We start from the raw sequence: 18,509 nt of genomic DNA on the forward strand, positions 1-18,509 counted from the left end.
CCAGACCCTGACTGCAGTTTTGACTACAGTCATGTATATGACATGAAATACAGCTTGTGCCTAAGTAAACTTCACTCCGACTATATGAAATATAGAGCAACCTGTCTCTGGCTCTGTTTGATTTGGAAAGAGGTCCTCTTTTTGGCTCTGGTCGAAAAACAAGCCACCAGCATAAAGTGTAAGTTTGTCTCAGTTTCTATTTATAAACGCATGTATGAAGGACTATAAACAGATGTTTGCGAGTTAACCTCTGGCCCTAGTATCGCCAGGCTTTTCTGTGAAGATTGATTTGAGTGAGCAGACAGTGCACCCACTTGCGAGCCTGGAGAGGAAATGAACAGGACTGAAGGCAAGTTGTGATGAAAAGCCAATGCTGAAATCAATCGACGCTTTGATCCAACTTGGCTTTAGTTGCTATACTGCTAGTGGCCAGGCTGATACAGCCCCAGCTCTGAGAAACAGATCAGTAACACTCTTAAATCCTTCAAGCAGAAATCAACTCTTAATGAAAGTACTGATTGAAATTGCAACACTTTTCTCACTGTTGTTTATTCTTTCCATGGTTATTTACTTTCTGTTGTTTCCTTCATTATTAGTTTCCCTTTCATCACTATTTACATTATTTTCCTGTCTCTCTCTGCCGACAGAATCATCGACCAGCTTGACGGAGTCCGCCTGGTGTGGTCCTTATTGAAAAACCCCAGTGCAGATGTGCAGTCCAGTGCTGCATGGGCCCTTTGTCCGTGCATTGAGAATGCAAAGGTACAGTCCAGTGAAATAGATTTGCTTCTGCCTCTGTCCTGTGACCTATGAGTAAAACGCGCCCAAGGCACAAAGATAGTCTCTAAATCAAAGAGGTCTGCAGATGTTTGTGTTGTTTCAGAAAGAAGGGTCATCCTGCTGACAAAACAGAGACCTGCTTATATCACCATTCTCGTCTGCCGAGCTCTCCCTCTAACCTACTGCTGCTGGGAGGTTAGCAAGGGCAGAGCTGTGTCAGAGGAGGCTTAAATGAACCTCGGGCTAATATGAAGCAGAGAAGCCTCCTTGGCACACTGGGATTGGTGAATTGGGAAGCAGGCAGAGGGAAAAGACTGAGTAATATCCTGTAGCACGGCTTCTGATTTCCCAGCTGAATATCTCCCTTCAACATGCTACTTGTTACAGAGGCACACGATCCAAGCATAGGGCATAGGGTAATAGAGAGTTTCTGTGAACCCTGATAAAAACACTGAACACGTTGATTGCAAAAGAACCTGCTACACTGCCATGAATACTACTTATATCATTTTAGATATAACTGTTTATGGAACGACACTGTAAGTTTGGCATAGGGATAAATGATACGTTTTTCCAGGTCAGATACAGATTATTAGTAATCAAGGAAACTGAACCAGCCTTTGGAACTGGTTTAGATTTACAGTAAAAATAAAAATCTTACTGTCAAACTTTAGAATAATGAGCGATAGTACAATTTACTGACGTAATGTACTTAAGTACAATTCTGTGGTACTTGTTTTTACACTTTCTGCTACTTTGTACTCCACTAGATTCTGGAGACAAATATTACATTTTGTACTACATTTATTTGATAACTGCACTAATTAGTTACTTTGCTGATTATTAATTATTAATTTATTTGATCTGCAAATCTGAGAAAAGAAACCTTCAATTCTGATAATCAGAATAATGCTGAATATCAGATCCAATAATCAGGCTGTTAATCGGATGATGCCTAGTTTAGAGGTCCATAAACATGACAGATGTTTCCTTTAAAGAAAATTATTGATTTTACCCATCAAATTCTGTTTATAGGTTTTGGGGAACACTGCTGCTTGTATGGAAAATAATGCAGAAAGCCTTTTGTATCTCCAGAGAAAGCACTGTGAAGTCTCATATATTGCCTCAAGAGATTTGGGTAGCTACCATGGTGGGTCCTCGGGTTTGAAGTCGGATCCAACCAATATACAGACAATGCATATTCTCCCCACATCCACCATCTCATCCAAATATGGCCGCTTCTGGTTCTGAAAACCTAGATGGCGTTGGCCGTAATGCCAAACTTAAGGCCTCAGAAAAACAGTCAACAAATCAATGAGTGACATCAGTGTTGGTTTACACTTTGCCACTACCAGCATAGCACACCTAAATCTCTGACTAAACATGTTGGTGTTCGAGTTGCATTTGGGTGACACAGGCGCAGGCACAGGTTTTGACAAGGGAGAAGAAAGCTTGTTATCACATTGTTTTCGATACAGTTTTAAAAACTGTCCATCTAAAGTTAGACAAAGTTATAGAAGTGCTAAATTGAATGGAACATTATGAGCCCCTTCATGACATTGTCAGGCCTTCGGCTTAGTGTTACAGAGCAGTGTTGTCATTCAGCTCTAATTCCAGTTGCACATCAGCACGTCTTTAATGCTCTGATCACATCGTCTCCAACTATAAACATAATGTTGTTCTATTAGGTTGTTGCTGTGATTTAGGGAAACACTTGTCAGTGGCACAATCTGGTTAAACTTTATATTAGGCCCAGGCAGGTATGTTGGGGGTGAAGCCGTTTTTTTTTTTTTTTCTTTTTTGTTGGCAGGAATTTCTCTGGCCCAGGAATGTAGTGAAAATGATGGATGGCAACCATATGGGGGAGAGAGAGACCACGTACCCGCTATTGAGTGCTAACAAAGTTTGACAATGTTTGTCTGGTCCTCAGTGTGCCAATTTTGAGGGAAATTCATGAACATGCTTTTTGAGTGATTTTTCTGAGACAGGGGCATTGAAAAGAGCTAAATAGCACTCTTTGCCCATGGAGTTGCGGAACCTGATACAGCTGCTTTGGTGCAGTCGTTATTTAGATAAAAATCCCATGTGGTTTGAGTTAGCGGTTCCATAGTGGATTTATGAGAGAGCCGTGGTATAAATGCATCTGCTAGATGCTCCATACTGTACTGCAGCCCCTCCACAGACACAGACGCTGTGCTCTATGCCCACAGGTCCATGACTTAAACCCACTTAATACCACTGTAAAGAACCATTCAACCATCTTCGTTCTTCAGTCAAAGAAGTAGAACCCTCCCCGCAACACGTAATGGGGCGTATCATTAATTCACCTGGACGTAAAAGCACATTGAGATGCATAGTAGCCTGATTGCTCCAGAGAATGTCAAGGCACGTTCTTGCTGTCTGAGCCTGGCTTGCTCCCCTCAGCTTGAGATCACGCACAGCGGATAGTGTGTTTTCTATTTCATGTCATCCTGGGTAAGAGGAGGGGAGAGAGAGGGGGTAGTGAGAAAGACCTTTCCGTGTGCAGCCTCATAATGTTGTGGCTTTCAGATCTGGGGGCCTGCCCAGGCCATGAAAGAGATTCTGGCTGGTCAGTCGCAGCTGGTGGCTTGAGAGAGCTTCCTCTGTCTCAGGGACTCCTGGCCAGCCATCATCAGTATTCCTGAGGAAGGGCTTCCTGTGTGTCAGGGGGGCAGCCCCCCCCCCCGGCACCGCACACATGGCTCATCCTCTGGCAACGCATCACAGGGCCCATATACAGCACCCTGGCCTGATCTCAGCTGAGCTCTCTGTTAGAGAGGGGAACACACCAGAACATCCAGCTCTCCTGGCTGTACTCTGTACACTGTATATCAGTTTTTGTCAGTGCTGAATTTGATGAAATACATTAATTTAGAGAATGAACGTCATAAAGTGCTCATAATATATTCTGTGATTGCTGTACTCCACAGTACTGTGCCATACATCAGCCTTGGGCAAGTAGACCGATGTTGAGAAGGACTCCAATTAAGCATACTTTGTGATTTTGCATCCCTAATTGTAAGCCTTTGGGGAAATTCCTGTTCTATTTTCAAACCACTGAACATTACAGACTCAGCCACCTCGATCTCTTCTTCCATGGCTGGCGATACGGTGAGTTCTGATTTTAAACAGCAGCCTGATGTGCCAAGCCATATTGAAGCCTGCGTCTCTGCCAGCTCTTCCGCTGTGGTTCTCTCAGCACTGCCTACCAGCCTGTCGGTTTGGTAGGCACAGCCCCATAAGTGGCTCAGAGTCCTGTGGTAGCAGCTGGTGCCTTGAAATCAAACCATGAAGCCTTGAATCTACACTGTGCGTCGGTCTGGGGCCAAGGCTTTAAATGACACTTCTAAGTAAGCTTTAAATTCTATGTTTCCTCCTCATTATGACAAGTAAGGGTGAGAGTAGGAGAGGTTGACAAAGATGTCAAATTTATTGGTTTGTTCGCTCAGATCCACAACACAGTTCTGCTGTAAGAGAGGGTGTTGTTATATTTGAACGCATCTGTTGTACACAGAAAACTATAGTTCTGTTTCAAAAAATGTTTCAATAGTTATGTTTAACATGGAGAACAGGACACTCGTCATACAAAGCATCTAAATAAAAATGTTTCCTTTTTTAATGGTGCAGTACATAAGAAGTGGCAACCTTAAATTCATACCTCAAACGCATAGAGGCAGTTTATCACCCGAGTAACTGCTAATTTCTGCTTACTGTATTCCATGACTATAGCTACTGTTAGCTTGTTAGCTCAGTTAGCTGTTCAGAAAGTCGGACTACTAGGGGAATGTTTGGATTGCTGGGAGAAAGGAGTTTTTCAGCACAGGTTGGCTAGTTAGCATGCTAACTTCAGTACATAGACATCTATGACATGACGTCAACACTGTTATTTCTTCACACAATATTAGAACATTTTTTCAATGTTTTCAAATTCAATTTCCAACATATTGCACCTTCAAACAAACAATATATCAGAAAACTTAACATGACAGTATACAGTATCCCTGAAGTTGATTACTTATCCCAGGTCAGGTCGCCAGAGTTTTAACAGTAGGCACTTTATTCCTCATCAAGTTTCTTAGCGGTGAGATGTTGAGTAATATCCTGTGTAATTTAGTCTTTGAATACTGCCATCTATGCAGTACTTTAAATTGTATTAAACAATGTCTTGAAAAACGAATAAAACGAACAGATGTTCACATATATATGCTCTGATGAATGTTTACATTTTACCATACCACCCAATTCAGCCAGGCAGACATGATCTCGCAGAACTCTTAACCTGCAGATATTTTAAGAAATCCTGTTGTGGGAGAACACAAGATTTCCCCATGTCCCTTCATGCAAGAAAATCAAGAAAGCGATAGTTCTGTTGAGGAGTTTGCACTGATGGGACTTTGATTGTTTCCTGGCCGGTAGAAATACTTACTTAGCATCCTTTGTTTTGTCTGCTTGCTATCCTCTTTCCTCAGACATTACACTACCTCTCTCTTCATCATCCTCCACGTTTGTTTTGACCGAGCACCAGCTAATAACACATTCTTTGACTTTAGGATGCAGGGGAAATGGTGCGCTCCCTTGTCGGTGGGTTGGAACTGATTGTTAATTTGCTGAAGTCAGCAAACAACGAAGTGCTGGCAAGCATCTGCGCTGCCATCTCCAAAATAGCCAAAGACAAGGAAAATCTGGCCGTTCTCACTGATCACGGGGTTGTCCCATTGCTGGCCAAGTTGACAAACACAGTAAGTACACCTCACTATTGGAGACAAACAACTTTTCAACATCCCTGTACTCACTGTGAAAGTATTTACAATGGGTTTTAGTCGGCCTTTTCCTAACAAACATTCAGCTAATGAGAATAACATTGTTAGATTTTACCTTTTGCAGAGCTGCAGTAGAGCTTGTTGTTGTCTAAGTTGTAAAGACTGGTCTTCAGGGACCAATGGGATGTTCTCCTCTCCACAGACTGATGACAGGCTCCGTCGCCACCTGGCTGAGGCCATCAGCCACTGCTGCATGTGGGGCAGCAACAGGGCGTCCTTCGGTGAAGCTGGAGCAGTTGCTTCCCTTGTGCGCTACCTCAAGTCAAAAGAGAGACCAGTCCACCAGAGCACAGCTATGGCCTTGTACCAGCTGTCCAAAGACCCCAACAATTGCATCACCATGCACGGGAAAGGAGTTGTCAAGGTCAGTTGTAGAGCTGCAACTCCTTACTTCTGCTTTTTTGAAGATCAATCATTAAGTAGTTATTTTATCTAGTTAATTTGTTTTTGCGACTAAATCTGGCTTAATTAGATTGAGGAAAATTTGCCTTCCCCTCCCACCGCACTTGTTCTAGTGAAGTGTGACAAACACTGAGTAATAAACTTTGAAAAGCTGACTATTTTGAGAGCCTTTGACCAATGGAGCAGAAACAAAGTTGGTTTTATTCTGCCGCGGAAACATGACTCCACTTTCTAGCCTTCATGGGAATTTAGAAAAGCAAACAGTTCAGTGTTTCTCCGGTAGACCCTAGATGCCATTACAGATCAAGTCAAAGGTCTGTAGTGGGGGGTAACTGTTGCTAAGGGCTGTTCCTGGACATCAGGGTAGAATGTAGCAGCGATATGGTTCAGGCCAAGTGGCGTGGGGGCAGAGCTGTTCCAGGCGAAAAGAGAACAATGTTTTTTTTTATGGATCATTTTTTTTCTGACTCTGTAAAGCTACGCCTGCCAGCTCTCCTCATCATCGCAGTTGTGTAGTGCTCTTCCAAAAAGAAACAAGCATTGTTTTGTCTAACATTGAGCCTGTCAGCGTGTTTCCATGCTCAGCTCCAGACACTGTTTATGTTTGTCTGTGTTTGACAGAGACGCAGAGATTTTTATACTAAGATTCTGCTGTAATTGATGTCTTGTCACAGATGATCATGAAGCCGTATTTCGGCATCATTCGCTAACTTTTTTATCATGTTTCACATAGAGAGACTTTCACATGAGAAATCTGTCTGTGGCTACAGCGAGTTTAAATCCTTTTTTCCCTCCCCCAAAATAACAACTGCAATATAAATTACAAAGTGGTTATGCCATTGCAGCCAGATATTTTTTTCCCATGTTCATTAAATGGTGTATTTTAGCTTGATCTGCTGTTACAGTGTATGTGGTTCAACACTAGCCATAATTGGTAGCTGGACTGAACATTGGGTGTTCAGAAAGAGTTATGTCCAATTTGCAAAAGTCGTTAAGATGAATGCTTTTTGTAGTGTGAGCCACGACAAAAACTGGACAAGCCCTCCTTTTGTGTGTGTGTGTGTGTGTGTGTGTGTGTTGTGTGTGTGTGCGTGTGTGCGTGCATGTCTATATTTGAAATTCTAGTGTGAGTCTTTCTGCGTATGGGCGTGAGTGTGTGTGTGTGTGCAAATCCATGACATACCGCCCTATTTAATCTGTCTTTGTGTTTGCCCTTATTAATGTACCAGTTAAGAGTTGCAAAACTACTGCATAATGTATTTTTGGACTTTTAAAGAGCTTAATCACCAAAGGCCACGTAACTGCACCCAGCATTGCATTTGTTCTTAATCTCGGACGTGGAAATGTAGCACAGGCAGCCTCATTGTTCGGTTCTCAGCCAGTCTGGAACAGAGGCTGATACCTGCCTGACCCCGAAGGACACATTACAGTGTGGGAGCTTGTCAGTCTCCCGGATTCGGCTCGGACTGTAATGCCCTGCTCCATGATATACAGGCAGCTGGTAGAGAGAGCGTGCTATCACCAATACATGGACCGGGGAGGGTGTATCGAGGACTGATACAAGGCTCTGCATCTAATTTACGGCCCTGTGTAAAATTCTGGACTGCCTCTCGTATTATTGCAACCGTATATCAAAGAGCTTTTTCTGTGCCGTGGAGAAGCTCTCAAAACACGTTCACCCACGTGTAGTATACTATTTCCACTAAGCGAAGGTTTCTCACTCCGGAGTTGGTTTAGAAAGTAACTTTCCCTCTGCAGCACACTTAATGGTGTAAGCCCAGTCCCTTAAGATTCACTGGGGGAATTAAGCATTGAAAAGAAAATACATCACACTGGAGAACACATTAGTGACCCCTCCTAGTCTATTTTTGTTTTGGTCTGGAGTCAATTAAATTATTTTATCAAAAGTAAATACTAAGTACCAAGTATAAAGTTGGAGGTGTTACACATTTTTATATAAAAGGTTTTGATTTGTTTTGGACACAACTCGCCGTCATCTGTTATTTTATTTCCTAAATTTTCTGACAACATATTTTCCTTGGAATCTCCTCCCAAATCAGACCTTGTAGGAGAAAAAGGGAATTGAGGTGCTCACTCTCACAGGAAGCTCCTACCATGGAAAAGAGAATTTTAGCCCTGAGAGATGAATCGCCCTCACAGTTTGATTTGACATCCCCTCTTGGTATCTCGCAGTTTTAAACGGATGTGCCTCATTTTGTGCCGGGCACAAAATCAGCACGCCTCCCCCTTCTGCGCTGTACGTCGCTTCCAAAAAGCACTGGGGATTGTTTGCTGAAATCGTAAATTCTTGGAGACAGCTTCAGCCAGCTATTTGTATTAAAGAGGCTCTTTCATAAGAAAAGCTTTATGAAGTAAATTGGTGAAAATTACAAAATGCGGATGGTAATTACTGGCAATTTTCAACTGAAGGTGTGCCAGAGCGTGGCTCTTGCCAGGTCCTGGTATGTATTTTAGGCTCTTGCTAATGTAAATGAGAAAAGTGTTTGCACCATGTGCACACTCCTTGCTCGGCACACTTGGTGTATGTTTTTCTCTCTTACATGGTCAGACTTCAGAAGTGAAAGTGCTCAGTGAGGCTGTGTGGGGCAGAAATTACACTAAATGTTAGGGAAGGAATAAAACCAAGCAGAGCATCACAGGTTTACTTCGACAGCTTCCTGTTGGTTTTTGGGGAACATGACATCAGGTTGCGGGTGTGGTGAGCAGATGATACAGGCACCGTGTCCTGGCTGCTCTGTTATGACTACCATGTTGTCGAGTGTAATGTTTTAGAGGCTCTCTCCCGCATGCTGGGACGAGAAATCCCAAGTCCATGTTCCTCAGGTTTGAACAGGCTTTAGGTTCGGACAGAAATGTTCCTCTTAAGGATTTGAAAGCTGCCCTCCCTTATTTTCCTCTTCCTCTTTAGAGACACAGAAAAGGCAGTTTCTGGCTTGCTGGATGCAGCAGGGAATGTTGTTTACCTTGACTTCCCTCACTAACTTCCCCTCAACCTCAGCTAAACACTGCTGTCTGTTTGTGCTGTTTGCCTCCACGGCGGAGGCTAAAACATGGGAATGCTGGGATGGAGAGGGGTTGGTGGAGCTGTAATTGCTGTTCAAATCTGAACTCCTGCAGGCAGACGCAGTCCAAAGCGTGCACTTTACACCATGACACGTCCATGTGCTGCAGGATGTGCACTTGCAAAAATATATGCAGCCCTCACAGAGTTGCGTGCCCGTTCCTCCCTCTCCTCACGCCTCATGTTCCCCAGCTCCCTTCTTGGAGGTCAGGACTCGCTGGAGCTCTCTGAAGTGCAAAAAAAAATGCAGTGCAGTTTTCAAACCCGACAAAAGTGTTCATGCTGCCACAGTCAGGGAATATCTAACAAGTGGCGTATTATATTCCTCCACATCCCAGCTGGGAGGGAAAGAGCAAGCTAGGAAAAAAGGCAGCAAAGAGAGACACGCTTATCTTAGCCTAGCTGCGCGCTTCAGGAGACCTTATTTGGCGGCGTCTGAATAACATGCTATGAGGTTGGCAAAAACGCTGCCTCTGGCACTCCTCAGGCATCCTCTCCTTTCACAAAAGAGACTTGTTTAGCAAGCTGCATGTTTTCTGTAGCCTCAGAATGTAAGTTTGCTTGCTGAGGTGTTTTGGACGCTATTTAAGAATCATATAAAAACCCGATGGGCAAATCTTTCACATCTACTCCTCCACACTGGTGCACTGAGAGAGGCTGGCATCCTGGACTGCTGATTAGGAAAGGATATTATTTTTCTGGGCTTCAACAGGACTTATAGTGTAGGTTCACTGCCCTTTCTTGCTCATTCACACGAGCAGGCTCACCTCATCTTTCATCTGTTTTCCTTTCACTGTTTGTCTTTGCGCTGAAAATCCCGGGAATGTCTTCTCCCGCCTTCTTTGGCTATTTGCTAACCACACGAATGTGTAGAGCAGCGTTTAAAGTTTGCATGTAACACGGAGAGGGGTCAGGGTCAACCTCAGCTCCGCTCTGACATGCATTGTGAACACAATGGTAACCTGAGAGGAAAACAGTGTCAGGTTTGCCCCAGCACTGATCAGATGGATGTAGATTAGGCAACGTCTGCTTACGAAATATTCCTGATTGTACGGGGTTGAGAGAGGCATTTAATTTTTTAAAAACCGACAAAGGCATCCCATCACTTCCAGTGTTGAACGGACCGGTGATGCCTTAAACTAAAAATCTGTGGCTGTGTGTACATTTTAAACAGGATTAGGTCTTGGATCGCTTCCTTGGACAGTGGCAGTGTAGATATTGTCTTGTGTGTTGCTCAGGATCAACAAGGATGTGACATTGCTGCACAGAAACCGGGGAAACGATCCAGATGGAGTTCAAACACCCCTTGTAAGCCGGCAGCAGCACGATGTTTGGTAAAGAAACCTTCTTCAGAATCCCTTTTCACTCAGTGGAGAACAAGGCGTTGATATATGGGGCTTAAAAGTGCCTGAGACGTCTGAGCAGTAACTGTATTTATCAAAGCTTCACTATGTTTAGAAGCAGGGAGTCCTTAAGTGCTTAGCTGAGGGATGTAATGTTGCAGTTGCTTCATTATGGATGTAAACAAGACGATCCGAAATAATTACAAGTGTGGCTTAAGGAAACCTCAGTGGCACACCATTGTGATTTTACCGAGGAGCACACATTGAACACATTTAGATTCAGCCAGTGCACCAGAGTATTTATGCTTACATTTACTTTTACTTTGATTCAGCCCCGCAGCTGCCCACAAACATAATGTAGTGATTTTGCTGCAGATTAAATAGGAAAACAGCTCACCCTCCATCCAGCTTTTTCACTTTGAGCGCATTTGTGCACAATGCGCGACTCTTTGAACGCATGAAAATCTTTCAAACGTCGAGTTTTTATGTAACCAAAAAATAAACTTCCAGAGCGAGAGATTTCTTGAGAGCGCAAAACCATGTTCTGCAATAAGATCTAACGAGATCCATTACACAAGCCACTAATAGTCGGATAGAATCTGACCTTTGGAGCGGCGGAAAAGGCTGTCAAGTGGTGTGGGTTCATACTCAGGTTTTTAATGTTCAGCCTGCCCTGCATGACTTTCATCTGAACAAACTTGCAGGAGCATGTGTGCTCGCAGCTGTAACCCCTTTGCTGAGGCATGGTTTGGATGGGTAAATTGGGACACACACACACACACACACACACACACACACACACACAGAGGGACACGTGGGACTAGTGCAGCCTGTCACCGTACAGCCAGCCAGTAGTCACTGACACCGCTACTGCTGACATGGCAACATTAGCAGCCAGCTACCTATTTGGGCACTAGTTGTAAGGACACTGTTGGAAAACAGTGATGCCTGCTGTAACATCTGTCTTCTGTACTCCCGCAGCCCCTCATCCACTTCATAGGCTCTGAAGACGAGATGCTCCAGGAAGCTTCTGCTGGCTGTGTGCGCAACATCCGTCTACTGGCTTTGGCAAACACGAAGGCCCGATTATTTCACTGACAATCAATTATCACAGCAGCTCTTCACATCCAAAAAATTATCTGGGTGAGGAAAAGAGCATTTTTTGAAATGGCAATAATATGCTCAGGGTTATTAATATGCTTTTGACACTCCACTCACAACAAATCTGAAACACTGAGAGTTCAACTCAACAATAATTTCAAGCGATATGGTTCACCCCAAAATTAAGCCTTGGAGACATTTGCTATCTCTCACATATAATGGAACTAAAACACGCTTGAGGTTCTCAATAAATTCATTTGGCCAACTTAACAGCAATGTGTCTTTCCATAAACTTTTAAAACAACCATTTTCTGTGTACTGAATGACCCCTTCCAACTGTATCACCATGCAGAAGGAAATGTACATTTACTTATGATTGAGAGTCCCGTGCTTGTGACCATGCAGGATGTAAACATTAGTGGTGCCCTCCTTGCTGAGCTGTAACTTTAGCTAGCTTAGTAAGGTAGCCTCTCGTCAATGAGTAAATGCGCATTTCTGTCTGTGCCGCGATGCGCTGAGAAAAAAATCCTGCCTGGAACTGCTCACAACAAGTAATAGGCAGCAGCTCTTACCGCGGTAAGTTGTAATACGTTTTCAGTACAACCAAACCCGTTGTTTGCTATACGACTATATTGCGGGTAAACCTTGCGTGAAAATGTAGCTTTCAGAAAAAAATGGTGCCCTTTTTAGATAGAAAATGTTAAATCACCGCTGACTGTAATGATTAACACCTACTGTTTATCAAAACTGCAAATTGCAGTCTGCAGTGTAATTATTAAGTGTAAAAGAAAAGTGAAAGACGCTCCAGACTGTCCTCCATTCAACAAAATGAAAACATTGTCAAACCCTGTTCCTGATGCCACTCCCAATAATTATCGTACAGTCCCTTACAGCGCTGGTTCTGACATCAATGGCAAATATTTACCTCAGCATCTGTCGTGTTGTACACAAACTTTGTCAATGAGTTTGTTTCAAATGTGTTTGAAAAAAGGTTTCAAATAAATAGAATGAGAAAAGTGTTCTAAATATTAGCATCACAAGTGTTATAATATGTTGTATCAGATGATCTGAGTAAGGTCCTCAAATAAAATCTTTTATCTTGATTGATGAGTGTATTTATTTGCTCCTGCTTCCATTCTAGAACATCCTTTGATCCCCAGCTCTGTGTTTACATCAATTACCCGACCAAAACATAGTGAAAACCTTTTAGGAAGCCGTCTTCTTGCTAGCTGACTGTCAAACCGATACAAATAATCTGTCGTGTTTGATCCCACGCCAAATACCTCATACGTTTTTCGGTGTGAAACGCTTCGAAGCTGTGTTGTCTGCTGTAACATTCCTTAAATAATCCACGCAAGACCACAGGATCTAAACAGTAGCCACATCCGCACGAGTGGCTCAACCTCTTCTTATACAGTCTGTATGCTCCTGTACCTACATGAATGTCCGTGAGACGTCTAAACTCAGAAAGCAACACAGCCAGCAATGACCCATTGGACACGTAGAATAACTTGCCGTTGGATACGCAGCACCAGTGGAGTCTGCAAAAATGTTCTGTATAAATACCGCACATTAATATGAACACATAAATTCGAGCAGTGTTATCATAAGTGGATAAGAAATGTCTGTAACAATCAGGAATACAACAGTGTGTCTCCACCGTAGACATGATGTATGACAGTGAACTGAGGATTTTCCACATTACTGGCAATTTATTTACAGTAATTTCAGATTTTGTAGAGATATTTATTATAAATAATAAAATAGATTTTAACAAACAAGCTCATTATTTTTTTCAGTAAAAACAAAAATGTTATATTAAACTTTGCCAGTTGGGGTCATCTCTGTACCAAAGCACATGCGTGGCATTTCGTCAGCACCAACAATAAAACAATGTAATAAAGGATTTTTGGGAGAATGCTGCAAATTGAGCAGCTTTTTCCCATAAGTAGTTATGTTTTTAACTGTCTTTGTTGCAGAATATCTTTTTTAAAAACGCTATTGCCCTCATTATAATCCTGCCTTGTTCCTATACTGTACACTGCAGTGGTAATGTTCAGGTCTGATCCTTTTGTGTTCTGTTCCTTGTTCATTATAAACAGGCCACGTCAGGCCTGACAACCTCGTGCGCTGCAGAATTCAGTCAAAGACCGCTGGCCTCCGACACCGCTGCCCTCTGTCTCTCTGATCCCTCTGTCCTGGTCCCGGTTAGCTCAGATGCTCTGCCCTCAACCGCAGAGGCTGCCGCAGTCTCATGGGACTTTCATTATTAATATCAGACGCGTGCTGAAATAGAAAATTAGCAAAACATTGAAAATATGCGGTCGAAAATCTGCATCACTCTTTGAAGTTTAAACGCTACCAGCTGCTAGCGGGGGTCACGGTTAGAGCACGGATGAAGGAGAGTGGATGGGTGACTGTGAAGAAGCAACTTCCTCCAAAAAAAACCTCCAAAAACTAGGAGCTGAAAGAAGCCACCGTCTCATAAATTCACAGTGATTAATGGCTCTTTAATTCCATGCAGCGAGCTTTACAGCGGCTGCAGCATGACCAAAGTCAGAATGAGTTTGAAAAGGTTTGAAGGGAAAGCATTTAGGCACTTGAACAAACAGAGAGGGAAATTGTTTTCTTTGTGGCTGCTGAGGCTTTTCCTGTTCTCCTGCAGATTTCTTTTTCTTCATGTTTTTATATTTAGCTCTCTAATTTCTCTTCACGTTGGCACCTTTTCCTTCTGCTCCCCTTTGAAAATTTAAAAGAATTGTTCAACGGTTTGGGTAGTGGCTTATTTGCTATATTTTCCATTTTCCAGTGTGTTATGAGCTGGATAAGGTTAAAATAGCGTGGAGACTGAAAGCAGGGGGATAGCAGCTAGCAATGCTCTCCCCAAAGGGAAAATATATGCCTACACGCAACGCTTAAAAAGCCAATTAGTAGAAACCTAAAGTTTATTTGTATGCACACAAACACAAATGTAATAACATATGTACAATTTGCACTTCTAGTGGGCGTTACGTGTTGGTCTGTCCACACTGTACTTCTGTGCTCCTGACTGTTCGCCATGAATTATTTTCAGAATGTTGCTTGCCCTAAAACTAAAAACCTGTCCTGATTAGATTTCACCTCCTATACAGATTAAACAAACACAATACCACGAGCTAAGGCTGCTAGGCTAACTTTCTTTGTTTGTACTTGGGCAGGCTAGCTGTTCCTCCCCGGCCTCTGGTGTTTATGCTAAGCTAGGCTAAATGCGTCCCGACTCCAGCTCCACAGCGAACGCAAAAAATTGGAAACTATGAATTTATAAATAAATGTATTAACCTAAATGTTCAGCTATTCCTTCAAAAGCTGCATTTTTTTTTAGGATTTAGCGGCATCCAGTGGTGAGGCTGCAGATTGCAACCAATGACATACCCCTCGTTTCAACCTCCCATAATGTGGCTGCTTCTGAAAATGCGAAAAAAAGACAATGTGATTTTCGTTGTAAACATGGAACTGGCTCTCTGGGTGCACAGGCCAGCTGAATATATGTTTTGCAATAAGAAGAGACCCTTCCTCTTCGAATTAGCTTCCGATCATGTCTTCAGAATTTGATGAGCCTTGGTGGTCAATGTTAAAGGCAGCGGAGCTTTACTGTCCGTTCTGAACCTCCTGTTATTCCTTGCAGAGCACAGGGGAAAGGCTGAGAGGTGGTAGTAAGCTTCAGGAGCCTGGCCCTCGGGCCCATTGGTCATAAAGCCACAGTTGAGTGTATTAGTCGAGCCACAAACCCTCTGAGAAAAGAAACTGCCACTTTCTTTGGCTAGCCGTCTGACACGGGGACATTATTCACGGGAAATTAGAGGTTATGCCTCCACGCCTCAGCAGAGGCAGCAATTACGTCCAGCTCTTGCCGTTCTGGTCACCATTCAAGATCCGATGCTTCTCATCGCTTAACGGAAGGGATGGAAATAGTGGAGGGATATCCCTGATGTTGTTGTTCCTGTTCTGAGGTAACGTGGGTCCTGGCATCTGCCGCACCCCTGTATCTCAACTAGTGTGTCGCACCATTGGCCTAACCTTCACCCTGTCCTGACTCTCACAGGGGTTTCCCAGAGGTCAGGGTGATGGACGCAACCGCTCCCGAGGATTTTTTTTTCGCATCACACAAGATTTACGTGTGGGAAAAAAAGCGTTCTGAGTCAAAGTTCTGAAATTTGTCTGTCCGCAATTTTGGGCAGACAGGATTATAAATATATATCACTTATTTTTATAGTCAGGCTATTCTTCATAGAGTGTGCTGCATATTGTGATATTAGCTCAATTGTTTTGAAATGGAGCCGCTCTTTTGAAGTTTTTAAAGATCCCACATCTCCCCAGGCGTTCTGCAGAAATATTTCATAAAAGAAACTAGTGAACAGTAAAAGTTCTTTCCAGATATTAGAAGTGGCTTTTCCGTTCCCTACAGTGTCTGAGGACCATTTCTAATATAAAATCACAAACTGTTGCACAGCAGCGGCAGCGGCGGTGTTGCCATCAAAAACATGCATGTACACAACGGCCTCTCAGAGCTCCGTCCAAACAGAGCAGCACTCTCTGGTCGCCGGCGGCCGCCGGGCGAACACAGCTTCTCTTCTCAATCCGTAAATTAGGTTTTTATAACATTACAGCATGCTCACACCACCAGGTCTGTTGGAGCGAGCCTCGCGTGTCATGCTCATCTGCTGTTTGCTCAGCGGCCTGCATCCGTTTCCTTTCCTCCAGGAGATCTCCCAATTCCATGCTCCTCTGAAAAGGCTGAAGTGCCGTCCTGTGATTCCCCTCTCGCATTTCTGAGTAGTATTCCAGGACTTTTATAGGGCTTTCACAGCACTAATGAATCCTGACAGTCCCATCCATAAAATGTAAATGACAAGCTGGTATGACAATTAAAAAACAAAACAAAGACGTGAGCGGGCAAATACAGCAGTGTCTGAGTCAGATTTCAAGGGTGCAACGATTCTCCATAAAAATATTAGTAATAGGCTCATTGGTGGTGAAAGCTGTGGCTTTTGGTCATGTAAGTTAAAAACAAACCAACAATTTTCAGTTCTGGGTATTTCATGCCGAAAAAGATTTATTGCGTGCACAAAAATTGGGTTTTCTACGGACACAATCGTGCAAAGATTAGTTTAAATTGGAGCAGACAAAAATCCGTTCTATGCCGTCTGTATTTGCATGTTTGCTGTTATCCACGCACTGTGCTGTAAGTGCCCAGTGTCACTCTCATTTGAGAGACACTGTGAGTCAGCATCCAACAGTCTGAAAACGCTGTTTTTAGGGAATTAGACAGAGCGCAGCGGGGTAAAACTAAGGAGAGAGACTAGATTGTGATAGCAAACAAGCAGATACGTTGACTGAGTACAGAGTGTATTTTAGTCTGCTCAAATTAAATCATTCCCTCTGTGATAAATTCACTTCTAAACACGCGGTTATATATTTGCTGGCAGAAAATGTGAATAACGCGGTCCGACAAACCTGCAGGAAGTGAGGCGTTGTATAAGTGGGGACAACAGCGCACACTTTTGGATGGTCCCACCTTAAAGACCTTAAATTTGAAGTTTCATTCAGTTGCACACATTAAATAATCTCAGTGCCACTGTCACACCTGGCCACTGCCTGCGACAATGATCAAACCGTGGCCTTAGCTTTAGGCATGGATGTATGATTTGGACCTGGCTATGGTGACTCAGCCTGGCTGCAAATCTTGCCGGTTAGCCATTTATGATACTGCAGCAAATAAAATTCCCCTGTGGCCCAAAAAGTATTTTTCCCCATTGAGCACCATTATAAAAGAGACATCTGTAAAACCGTTGACAGGACACCTCGCACTGCAAACAGGTCAGCTGTGACTCTTTCTAACTCTTGATCCATGGAGGTTTTAAATTTGTCAACCCTCTTTCTGGTCCAAAGAAAGTGATTTAAAAAGCTGTAATGTCATCACAATGGAAAGTCTATAAACCAAGCGGGAACCTGCTGGCCACATTCAGTGGGCAACACAACCAGGAAGTAAACCTTGAAGCTAGGAACTTTTCTGCCTATGTGCCACGTGAGCAGTGCTCATTGGACTGAGTCGGCACCATATTTGCATCATAGACGGAAGTTCACACCAAAATTAAAGATGGCAGCAAAATCTCCATTCCAATGGAGATGGCTAAATATGAACTTTGGCAGAATATCTGATACAAATAGTTACATAACATGTGTAAAGTGTGCGGATCCAGGAGACGACTGAGCAGGCCGGAGCATCGCCGAGTGGTGCCGGAGCCACACGACCTCTGCTGCCAAACCTCTAGATTACAGAGCAGCTTCACTCCCCAGGCCGCGAGACTCCTGAGCTCATCCTCAACACTCCATTGTCCAACATAAATGCAGCGGGACTCAATCATAATATTGTTGTCATACATTGTTTTAAAAACTGACAGTGAATTGACCTTGCACTCCCTCGTCACAGGCTTTTTAGAATCACGTATTTTACAAAGACGTTTACAAAGATGTATTGGTTCGTACATCTGGTTTGACAAGACCCTAACAACTGCGCGAGCCAAAATTTGCAATACATTCAAGAGCGCAACTTTCTTTCTTATCAACACCCCGACATTTTTTCTCTGATGATCCGATGAACCGGATCAGATTGTAGGCTGGTCCGCGCAAAGACTTCATCCTGACTCATCCCGAAACTGTTCCAGCACTCAACGCCTTCGCATTTCTAATGAAGCAGTCGTTACTCGCGGCAAAGATCTGATGTCTGTCTGTTGTAGTCAGCGTATGGTAGACGGAGGGGGGGGGAGGCATGGGGTTGTTGGATATGCCTGTCAACCACATTAAGAGATCATAGCTTCTCCCTCTGTACTGACCTTGAAATTGAGGAAATTGTGAAATCTTAGACACCATTGCTCTGATTTGATGAAACTTGGAAGGTATGACTAAGTTTTTAGGATCACA

General features: G+C 43.3%; 1 protein-coding gene across 3 annotated transcripts in view; it reads left to right on the top strand.

Annotated features, from left to right (window-relative positions):
* Positions 1 to 12,652, top strand: part of odad2 (outer dynein arm docking complex subunit 2) — a 204,766-nt gene extending 192,114 nt beyond the window's left edge. For all 3 annotated transcript variants that reach the window (XM_030398319.1, XM_030398317.1, XM_030398318.1), the window contains 4 exons: positions 648 to 762; positions 5,352 to 5,540; positions 5,764 to 5,985; positions 11,430 to 12,652. In XM_030398319.1, the coding sequence (XP_030254179.1) occupies positions 648 to 762; positions 5,352 to 5,540; positions 5,764 to 5,985; positions 11,430 to 11,546 (643 nt within the window). In that variant the 3' untranslated portion in view covers positions 11,547 to 12,652. The remainder of the gene's footprint in view (positions 1 to 647; positions 763 to 5,351; positions 5,541 to 5,763; positions 5,986 to 11,429) is intronic.
* Positions 12,653 to 18,509: the final 5,857 nt, after the last annotated feature.

The sequence above is a fragment of the Sparus aurata genome, chromosome 19 (genome assembly GCF_900880675.1).
Source record: "Sparus aurata chromosome 19, fSpaAur1.1, whole genome shotgun sequence".
Classification (NCBI taxonomy): domain Eukaryota; kingdom Metazoa; phylum Chordata; class Actinopteri; order Spariformes; family Sparidae; genus Sparus; species Sparus aurata.